General features: G+C 38.4%; 1 protein-coding gene across 1 annotated transcript in view; it reads right to left on the bottom strand.

Annotated features, from left to right (window-relative positions):
* Positions 1–1,032: 1,032 nt before the first annotated feature.
* The window catches only part of RAP2A (RAP2A, member of RAS oncogene family), a 31,533-nt gene continuing 20,510 nt past the window's right edge, over positions 1,033–12,055 (bottom strand). Inside the window, exon 2 of the mRNA XM_051632407.1 lies at positions 1,033–5,079. Coding sequence (XP_051488367.1) covers positions 4,842–5,079 — 238 coding nt within the window. The 3' untranslated portion in view covers positions 1,033–4,841. The remainder of the gene's footprint in view (positions 5,080–12,055) is intronic.

Here is a 12,055-nt window from a genome sequence, read left to right as displayed (position 1 = left end):
ATATTCAAAGTGTTCTAGTTGTTCAGTATCTGAGAAGAGAACATGCTGCTCACTGGCATTTTCTTTTTTTAAACTGTTCAGAACATCCCAATGAATTCCTGTTGTCACTGTGCAGGTCGCTTCTCAGGTGAAATAAAAGGATATTACTAAATTAATGGGACTTCAAGAACCCATCAGCAAAAGTTCCCCCCGAACTGGTTTATGAAGAGAATGGACAAATAAAAAAACCACACCATCAGCACTATGTGTCAGCCTTCTATAGTATCCATAGAATTAGGAGCAATCAAGATGAGCCAGCCTCAGGCTTCTTGTTCCTTATGGCATGCATGACACCAAAACAAGAGACCACCAAGGACCCATCATTACTGAAAACAGGGCATTTTAGTGATACTGGCATAACTAAAATGTAACTGCTGATCAGTGCCAATTAGCTAGAATAATCCTGTTAGCATTAGCTCCACTGTTCATTTATAAATCTCTGCCACGCTAATTGTATTTGAAGCTCTTTCTAACACCATCTCCTTTTGTATAGTGCTGAAAGCCTGCAAAATGCTCGTCAATTGAACAGCTGATTTAACAAACAATCCTTTTTTAACCCTTTGCAACCTCAATGGATGTAGTAGTTCTGCATACTAATTATATAATATATTGACCAAGCTCATTATTATATTTTACAGTAGGCATCATTCTCTTGCCATAGCAAGAGCCATATCTCTCCAAACACCAAGTAATACTGATTTCTGTCAACGTAAACCCCTCCAGAAAAAGTAGTAAACAAAATAAACCTTTGCAATGTTTTTTTATCAAGCTTATATCTGCAATCACAACATGCATCCATCCATAAAAATGGAAGTATATTTGCTTTTCACTTATTGCTATTTAATTTGTACCAGAAGAGCATTTTGGCAAGAAACACTTCACGGAGCCACAAATAGTTGACAATGCTGTTCAAAATCACTGGGTAGCTCTAGTCAGCTTTGGATTAACTTTTCAACCAAACCAAAATGGACAATAGAGGAAATGCAAGGGAGGTTTCATTAAATAAATTTATTTGTTAAAATAATTTAACTCCAAATACAACTGCTGAGTTTGCATTGAGTTCTATGTACAATTCTTGTTTTATTTGAAACATCAAGGTTTAAACAACTGACATTGTTACAAAACAAACTGTTGCCCCAGTTGCCAGTTGTATTAGAGCTCAACAATTACCTGTGAAATACATTAATTCACTCCTGGGAAACTCCAAATCAACAGCATTAAGCCTGATTTCAGAACCCACTTCAGTCTTACTTCAAACCCTGATCAAGAATTAACAGATGCACAACAATGCAGATAAAAGCCTCCTGCAGTTGTCAAACATTTGCTTTTGTTGCGGAGTTTCACAATTAAAGCCTAACCAGTGCTTTGACAGCACACTGGTAAAAAATAAAATATAATAAAATAAAAAACAAACATGCACAAAACCCCCCAACCAAATGGCTGACATCTTTAGGCAACATTCTATACAGGAAAGCAAATACCAGTAGTTTTCCCACAGAAAAGTAATGGCAACTGTAGCACTGGGGTTAGGGAGAGGCTAGAACCAAAACAGAAAACGTCACCAAAATGTTCTTGATGCTCTGAAAGGGCGGGCGGGGGGGACAGATATGACAGGGGTAAAATAAAAACAAACCAAAACTGAAACAAAACCCAATGCAATTGTGTTTAATACTCTTGAGTTAATTCTGGGTTGACTAGTTTTTGTGTGCATTTTTAAGGGAAAGAGGAAACAGTTGCTCTCACTATCATAGCTTAAAAGAATAAAAGTTGCAATTTAAAAAAAAAACAAGAAAAAACACAACAAAACTGGAGAAATGCTGTCTTTGTAGAAAAATACAAAGTCCTACAAGAACAGCCAAAGGAAAACATGGGTCTTTGGAACAAATAATAATATTTTAAGGCATAAGAAACTTTCAAATACTATAACTGGTAATCCTATGGGGGTACAAATGAAACAGTGACCCAAGAGCAACTGCTCCCGCAGGGCGGTCACGCAGCTGCCGCGTGGCTCACCTCCCTTTCTGCTACCCCTGCAATTTGAAAAAAATCTCTTGTCGAGTGCAACTGTCATTGATTCAAGCTCCACTATCTTCACATTAGTGGACATACAAATAGTGCATAACTACTTCCTCAGAACTAGAAAATGAAAAACAACACTTACGCTTCCCCCGCCACCCTGTGCGGTACCATACACGTGGCCTATGATCTTGAAAATAATAGAATGGCTTGAGTTGGAATTAAGAGTGTAATGAGGAAACAAGATTGGAAGATATTTTTCATTGATATTCTCTAAGTTTTACTGTGCAATTTTTCCTATATTAAAAGCCCATCTGCTTTAAGAGGAACTTCCTGTTAGGCTGTTCATATTGTACTTCATGCCATCTTCTTGATTGATGAACAATCTGTGAGCTAAGATTTTAACATCGCTGTGACTGACATTACATAACATGCACTTCCAACTCAGCTTCAAATTTGGGTTTGGTGTTGGCTGTTTGGGGGTGTTTTTTTGAGCACTTTTGCAGTGGATCTCACACTGACAAGCTGTTTTACAGAGAGGTTGTACTGTTCAATAAACTGTTTCCCCATCTAGATATCGTAGACATTGAAATATCATGAATTCAACATCTCACATCTTGCTTAAGCGTGGTGGCTGACACACAGGGCGGGCAGGGGGAAGAGAACATTCATACCATCTAGTTTAGGCATGTAAGTTGTGTGACAGGGAGGATCAAAGTTAGAAGCCTAAGTTGCTATATAGTCAACGGGAAGAGGTAGGTGCCTCCAGGAGGGCGATTCAGAGCACCCAAAAGGGGCATTCAGATGCCAGAAATAAACAGTGTGCCTATCTCCTCAAGAGAACAAAGTACAGTAACAAAAGCTCTGCAAAGTAGGCGGGAAACGGGCTACATTAATGTTCTAGTAAGGCTTAATGTTTTGTGACATCTAATGCCCTTTGACACATTGGCTGTGGAAAGGTATTGAAAGATTAAGGGCAGAGATGGCCAGTTCTCTTCCATTAATATGATTTCCTTTAGTTATCATCCACTGAACTACAATTAAAAATGTGAAGGATATTTATGTATGAAGATCTGCAAGGTGTTTTGTTTTCTTTGTAGCAGATGAGAGCGTTTTAGGAAGTTCTGCAGATGGAGGCAAAACTCTCAAACCTAACTCCAATTACAGCATTTCTAAGGGCCATATACACACACATACACGCTCAACACACACACACACATACCCCAGCACCCCGGTTTCCACTCATTTAAACACAAGGAACTACACTGTTACTGCACAAGATTGAAAAACTAATGAACGCATGGTGTTATTTAGACCACAGGCTCAGTGACTCTGTATTTTTATGGCCAATTTTACCTATAAAAGATCCAGCTCAACACAATCTCTCCAGCATTTAAAATCTAAACAGTGTGATTGAAAACTCATCTATACTTTGATTGTAAGACTTCGGAATAGGTATTTCTGTGCCATTAGTCATGCAAATGATAAATACTTCACTGCTATGAAACTAGCAAGTCAGAGCTTGAGCATCCTTTCAAAATAAAATATTTTGCTCCCACCATTTAACACTCCAGTAATTGGGGCAACCTTTGAATAGTGTGTCAGGCAATTAAAGAGCCATTTCCACACTCACCTAAGGAATTACAACTGTAACTATTTCACCTCTGAACCAAATGATTTCACATTGTTATTCAATTTAAGTTTTCAACATTAAAGCTATCAAATAGCAAACTTGATTTTCAAAGGTTAGTTAGGGATCACACCAGAGAACTTAGCCCTTCAAGGCAAGGAAAACTGTCACCTATAACAAACTTAAAAATGCAGGATGTTCATACTGTCCCACGAGGTTTCTGCAGAAGGGAACATATGGATGCAACATGGCTTAATTTTCCTTACAAGATGGTACTAGTTAATCTATTAAAGTGTTCCTTGTTAGTAAGGCTCAGCAATTTTTTTTTTTCATCACAGTTCCTTCCTTCTGGTTCAGTAAAGTGATAAATAAAGATGCTTCCTGCTTTGTAAACAGAGGGTTTGTTTGGCTTTTTGCAGACCAAAACCTGAAGCGATCCTCCATTTTTGAGCAGCAAAACGAAAGAGTTGAAACATTCCAACACCAGGCTGTTTCTTCACCCATCATTTGTTTTCAGATCTCGTCCCTCATTTCACACACTGATGCAATATTTTCTATTTCAAGATGTGGGATAAAGTGTAGAAATAATAGCATCAATTTTGAAAAAAATCCAAACTATAAAGGTCTCTGGTAGCCTCTTCCTCTAACACTGTCAGAAGTTCTGGTGAAATCAACGTATTTGACTGAACAAACTTGGCCACAAATGATAGCGCATGTCCTCAAGCATGGTACTTGGACACTGAAAGACTTGTCTCTCCTTTCGTGCTTGGGCTAGTTGTGAATGGTCTTCAGAGAGATTCCCTCCACTGCTTGTGTTTCTCATGTCCAAAAGTTTTCCAGCTTCTTCAGACAGAGTTGCTGTTGCTGCTGTCTGACACGACAACACACGTACGCTCGACTGGAATGGATCAACTGTGGATCAGCTGGCTGTGTCGTAGAATTGCAGGTGCTCAAAGGGAAAAACGGGTGAGATGTGGTCATTTAACCCAATTGTATTCAGAGTCAGTGATTGACTTTCAATGCTCAGCTCTGAGTTCATGTTGCTACTTCACTACAGATGTATTTCAAGTGACCCACAAACCAGGAAGTGAAGTAGACAGTTTTACCACCTTACAAAATTTCTGCAAATGTAGTCCAGGTTAGGTCATTTTTAATGCTATTGTATATTACATGCAGAACAGCATGGATCATCTTTGTCTGGCTGTGCTGCATAGTTCATTTGTCTAACAATTTCTGCAAAGAGCTCATCCACCATTGTTTTACTTTTAGCAGAGGTCTCCATAAAGGGGCAGCCCCATTCTTCAGCTAAGGCTCTGCCTTCACTCGATGATACTTCTCTCTCACTTTCCAGGTCCACTTTATTACCAACCAGAATTACTGGCACCTTCTCATACCTACAGTTTAAAAAAACAAAAACAACAGCAATAATGATATTTTTAAATGGTAACATTCTAAATGTAAACATCTATTTGCAAACAGTATGGACCCAACAGAAAAGAGATATTTGGATGATCTTAAAATTCTTTGCATATTTCAAATTCTAGCAATTTGTTGCACATCTCTTCCCTCAAAAGCTTTCTTTCAGTTCTAGGGAAAGCTTAATCCTCTGAATTGTCCTTCCCACCAGGAAATCTGCCAGGAACATTTCTGCACTACAAAAACTAGAAATATAACAATATTTTCTATTTTGGTAATCTCAGTTAGGATGTAAGAACAGAATGGATGTCCAACCCTCCCTTCAACATTATGTCCTCCTTCCTGAACAGGCTGTATTTTCTGCTTCTGATAAGGATGCATCATTCTCGCTTTCAAAAGTACATTTATCTTTGGTTAATATATACAAAACTCTCAGATTAGCAAGAAAAGGGAGAAAACCAACAGTCCAGGAAATTAATTTAAAATTTCAGGAAATGTAGCCTACTTCAAGTACTGTATACACACAAAAGTATTGTTACATAAAAACATGCATTAGCTAATACCGAATACAGAACTCTCCCTTGCAGCATTCACATTATGTCAGTTAAAACAAGCTGAGAAGAAAAAAAGTTCCAGGCAATACTATCACAGTTCTGCTTCATAATCAACTTGGACAGCACAATAGATCATATAAGCTATGAAGGAATTTATTACTTTGCACCTCCTTGTGAGGGGAGCCTTGCCAAATTTTTTTTTTAATACTTGCCTTTCCCCCTCCCCCCTCAATTTTCACATGCAGGGAACTAGTAAGTGTTCAGTTACGTTTTAAATTTACATATCTGCCATAGCAGATTAAAAAAAAAAACACAACACTGGGCTTATTTCCAAAATACTCTTACACGGGTTTTCTCACAAAAGCTGCAAGGACTGAGAGAAAAAATTATGGCTTTTAGCACTTAAACTAAATGAAGATCTAAGAGAAACAAGATGGTTCCCTCTTAATTTAAACCTGATTTCCTGCTTCGCATTAGCTTAGTAGCACCACTTTGAGTCAAACCACTTGAGTAAGACTGAGCTGTGCACAGACAACAGCAAATAGCTGACACCTGCAGCAGCTGAGAATGTCACTGTCCTTAAGCCACCTACTACTCCTTCTTTGTCCCTCCCACCTGCCCTCCCTGCCTCCCAGGCAGGGCAGCAGAGCAGAGCTGGTGCATGTGCCTCAGCTGGTTGAAGGAAACATTCAGCAGCTTGGTCTAAACTACCATGACACAACTCAGCTGCCAAGACTCTGCACTGGAACAGGAAACCTATGTGCTCACGTCAGCTTCACCACAGGGTCAGAGGGCTCCCACAGAGCCAGAATGGATGAAAGCACAGAAACTTCTCAAATCACCTCAGCAACTCTTCCACCACCACCGCAGTATAAAAAATTGGTCCAACTATGTCATCAGATGCTGCTGGAATTCTAAGCATTGTTATGTCCCTTTGGTAGCTATGGGAATGTCATTTAATCCACAGTCAAGGGTTGTGGTCAATAATTGTAGAGAATTCCTCTCACTTTCACCATTTATCCAGTCTTTGTTTACCATCTGAAGAGACACAATCCATTTCTTCCTCCATGGCTACACAGTATTTAGCACAATGATACCTTTGGAACTCTTGAAAGAGCTAAGCTGCCGTTAATTAAACACCAAAATACACACAAGCATCTTGAAATCAGTCCTCCACGTTTAAATACATGATAGCATAGTCTTTAATTACATAGGATGGATGGCATTCAACAGATAAGACAGCAATTCAATATTTCTTTTTATCTTTATTGTTCAGATGCATGTGTCCTATTGTATCTGCTGTACAGCATTGAAAACCTTTCAATGGAAGTGGAATGAGGTACACCTTCACTGCATTTCTTGCTATCTGAGGGCCCAAAACTTCCCCCTGCCAGCTCCTCCAGGTATTCTGCATCTTCTCAATGTTACCAGTGGGAAAAATGGAGAAATTCAAAGCAGCCACTTGAGAAACATTCAATGAAGAAGCAGATGAGCCAGAATTAAAACACAGGATCACCTCTCTTTTCATCCTGAAAGATCTCTCCAATTTATTGAGAAATGTATGAAGAGAAAAAACCCAAACACTTGCACATTTATAGCCAGTTCCACTGAAATATTCAAGTGTTCAAAAAAATGTAGGAACCCTAGAAAATCTGGACAACTAACTATCTGAGGATGTGTTTACTATGAGTACTCAGCACCTGGGAAACGGAGCAGTGGATATCGTGAAGTTTCATACTGCAGAACAAAAAGAAGAACTGATAAGCTGACAGGACAGATGTGAGAAGTCTAATTTAATTTATTTGCACAGGACCATCTAGGAATTATTAGGTGGAACAGACAGAAGCACTTTTCCTGTACTGCTTTTTCCTGATTTTGCCTCTTGCATTTACCCTATTCACTACCTACCTTCACTTTAAAACGACATGGGAATTGTACAGTCAATAGCATTATTCACCTTATAATCCAGATTCATCCAGTAACCAATATTATTAAATTGTGTAAAATAGTGTTTCTGTAAAACTCTCATTAGGTCACCTTACCATATACCTCCTCACAGGGAAAAAAAGAAAGTTGCTTTTGCAAAATACATTCATGTATTACCAAAATTTTGAGTAGTCAACTTCACAAAGAAAGTACTTTTCATTTAGCTATACTCTGTGTTACTATATTCTTATAAAATACATATAAATATAAAAAAACCTAAACATATACTTATGCCTGCCTATAAAACTGTCTATAATATACACACACACACATATATAATCACACAATTTGTCTTTTTATATAGAAAAGTCAGTATCCATTATATAGAACAATGGAGGCGGGAATATGGCAAAAAATGGGAAAACGGTCCATGGACACTGAGTAGAAGACTAGTATGGGCTTAGAAGCTCCATTTGGTATCAGTCCTGCCAGACCAAATGTCTGTGCATTGTACCCTCTGAATAACAAGATGATGATGGATTGACTGTGTGTCGGACAGTGCTACTGTGCGAACTAAAATGTCTCTACAGAAACCACATGGTTCCATGTAGTAGTTCAAGTCCCTGCTTGTCTTCATTCAGAGTTCCTAAGGGTCTCTGCACTGTTGTTTCCAGCTTTCTGGTTCAGTAACACATCATGGAAGCCCTAGTTCTCAACTAAATTAAGCTCTACAAGCTCTCAAGTTCAACTGGCTCTGCACCCTTTGACACCCAACACTGCCAGAATTTCCTGCCTCACTTAGTATTCCAGGCAAATTTATTCCTGAGGGGTACAGAGGGAGATCCCTGGTTCAACATTCTTCTTACCATGGCCGCTCGTCTTGCTGGAGGTGACTTCTGCCTGCCCCTGGAGGCCCCTCTCACGATTTGCAGGTGGTGTGCAACAGCACAGGCCAGGCAACAGGAAAAGGGTGATTTCTCAGATGTGGTGGAATGACATGATTCTACTGAAATTTAAGGGGAAGAAGAACATCTCTTCCCCACAGGCTTTTCACCCTTTTGAATTCCAGCGACCCAACAGGAAAACAGCTTCTTTATAAAGGGAAAAAAGAGCCTCCTTGCAACACTCAAGCAGCAATGGAGAACCTTTCCACATAACAACAAAAATCAAACCCAGGAATTCACAAATCCGCCCAGAAGCTTCAAGTAGGATCTAACCTAGTCACAAATACTTTTAGCAGAGAAAAAGCGGCTAAAACCCCACCACCTATACCAGATTCCTGAAAAGCCAGACTGCTGCTGCCGTGGTATGATGCACAAGAGGGCAGCTCATCCTTCTGTGGGAGCTGGGCTGAAGAGGTCTTGCCTTTCATTGCAGCTCATCTCTCCCTGGCTGCCCCTGGAGCACTGGAGAAACTGCACAGTTCTTCTCCTCATTCCAGGAGCAGAAAAATCCAGTTTTCTCAGTTCTGCTGAAAAGCTCTGAGCAGCACCGATAATTCCTAATGAAAAGCATGAGGGCCACCTGAAAATGAGAACTGCTGCCAGTTTCCTCTCTATCCTTGCAGCACGGTATGTATTCTAGGGCAAACATCATAGCAGAGCCTGTAAGAAATATACTCAAATGCAGCACAGGAAGGCTTAACTTTTCAAGAGCTCTTCAGGAACAAGTTTTTGCAAGACCAGTAACACGTGTTTGCAGAACTCGTTTATAGAACGATGTACTTCACCCTGTTTAAATGATCTCACTCTCTTGGCCTTCAATACTAAGATATTGAACAGTGGGAACTCCTGAAGAGGTAACAAAACTGCACCCATTTATAGCCCCACCAAAGTCACCAGTGCAGAATCAAATATCACCATATTTAGCATCTCACTACTGGCAAGATACAGTCATTGCTCCATAAAAGACAACCAGCATGTATTTCCCAGCTCCAGGTAACTATTCAATGCTAAAACCCACCCTGTTATCCATCTTTAATGAGCTTCCGGGACCAACAGGCCACAGTATATCCCTCTGTTTTCCTGAGAATGGACACCAATAGCCATAAGGAACCAATACATGCACAGGCTTTAAATGTTTTTGTGGCCTAGGTACACACCACTGACCATACAGCCTTACATGCCACACCACGATAAACAGCTTCCACATTTTATCTTACCTCAATGTCAGATGCATCACCCACATTTCTCTTTAGATTAATATGTATACTTTGAATAATAGCTTAAAATATATAGAAGCCTCAAGATGAACAGTACATAAATATCTCCAGAGATTTTTATCTCCATTTTTTTCTAACTCCAGTATTATTCAGAGAGAGAAAGACATGGGCAGAACCTGACATCACATCTGGATCTCTTTTACTAGGTACTTTTCAGATTTCTTGTCTGTCATTGGATAAAGATTAGAGCTGTCATTGGATAAAGATACAAACAAAGATGATGTGCAGTGAAAATAAAACGTAAGAATTTTTAAAAAAATATTGACACCAAGGCAAATATACAGATCTGATTCCCTTAAGATTGCCCAGTGCTAGAGATTGTCCAGCACCCCTAAACTAGCAGTTGGACCAGTACAGGAGAAGACATCAAAAAGTTCAAATGGGTTCCTTTCTAACTTCATATTCTGGAAATGTTCTGTATTTTCTAGGACTTTTGCTTGAACCTCGTATCAGAGCCAAATATGTTCAACCAAAACCAGAAACTTCCTGGATGACAGAAACAAATTAAGAGGAAAAAAGGTGTGTATCCTTAAAGACTATTTCTTGTAACTAGCTTAAGTCCTGGTTTTTACGGAATGATGTATGACTTCTAGCTGTACATGCTACTGAAATGTAAAGGTATCTATCCATGATAACTATTGCTAATAATCAAAAAGAGTCGCCAGTCCAAAACCACCTTTACTACCTTCTTCTTACATGCAGGGTGTCTTCCCCTCTTTCTTCTTTAAAAAATGTCTTTTTTTTTTTTTTTAAATATTATTTCAAAAAGGGAAGTAATTTAAGGGATAAAGATATTAGGGACAATAATGATGCAAGTAAGATCAGAAGATCAGTAAAAATAATTGTTCTTCATTTCAGACTTAGAAAAAAATATCTGTGGTTAAATTCCTTTTAATATACACAGTAAACGACGTCTGGGCAGTATGAAATAAAGTATCAAAAGTAACTGCTAAATCTATTAGTTTAACAAATTCATACATCTATATTACTAAACATCATTTTGTAATGTAACTTGCAAGCTTTGATTACTTCCAGTAAAATCTGTCATAACTTGAACTAGAAGTTTTCTCATTTAGAGAAAGAACATATTCCAAATATAACTATCAAGACCTTTTCTTATCCCTTTCACACAATTCCTTGGATGTTTAATGCAGAATCCTCAATATTTAAAACTCAGATCAGCTTCAGAGGATAAGAAAAGACACACAGTATTCCCTAGTTTGATTCTGGGCCTCTGAAACACCAGGACTAGAGGAAACAACACTGCAGAATTGTCAAGGGAAAAACAAACACTTGTAACCCTTTGTTGACAGCTTCCAATTCTTGAACCAAAGCAGCAGTAAAAATACATCTGTACTTCTAAGGCAATTACTAACCTGGCTTGAGAATTTTAGACAAGAGAGGACATTTCACTTTTTCCAAACTTTGATTCCTTGTATTTTGGTAGCCTTAAAAATTGTAACATTATGAGTTAAATCAGCAGCAGGGACTCAGTATGAAGACCTGTACTTTCTTCCACGGAGTGCTGCAAATATACACCAATGAAGATGTGCCTATAGGTGTACAGAATGCGTCAGCAGATAGATACATATATCTAAAAATAAGTACGTTTCTGTCAAGTCTGAGCACTTTGCTCTTTAATGGAGCTTATTACAGCTTCTCAGGTAAATCCATACAGAAAAACGGTAAAAACCTCACCATTCTGATGCAAACAAATCATTCCAATTTACCAATTGCATTCAGTATTCAGTTTTGTAAGCTATACTGTGCAAGGACTTAGCTATTTAAGCAACAACTTCCACCTTTAAAAAAAAATAATTAAAAAAAAAGAGTTAAAATATTGTTTATAAATGAGTAGATGTTAAAGAGCTTATTGGAAGCCCACTGCAATTAGATGGCTGAGTCACGAATTACTTTGCTATAAAGAACAGCGTACAGCTTAATTGCAGGACTGGGGATCTAACATTTTATTCTAGACTTTGACATGAGCTACTTATATAGCCTTTGGGAAACAAACTCTTCAGATGGATAGACTGTGGTATACAAAGTCAGGATAATTGTACTTACTCATCAGACAGCAAATTAAATAGTAACTGTAAAACAACCTGAAGAATATTATTAGAATAATAAATAACCACCACACCATATCACTTCTGAGGAGGCTTCCAAAACTATCTTTGTTCTTGTATATGAAACTTTCTGGAAATAATCGCCTCAACTTAAATAAAATACTTTAAAGGTAATTTAGTTCTG

The sequence above is a fragment of the Apus apus genome, chromosome 1, assembly GCF_020740795.1.
Source record: "Apus apus isolate bApuApu2 chromosome 1, bApuApu2.pri.cur, whole genome shotgun sequence".
NCBI lineage: Eukaryota > Metazoa > Chordata > Aves > Apodiformes > Apodidae > Apus > Apus apus.
The sequence above is the reverse complement of the archived record's forward strand: the minus strand, read 5'-3'. Positions and strand labels throughout refer to the sequence as shown.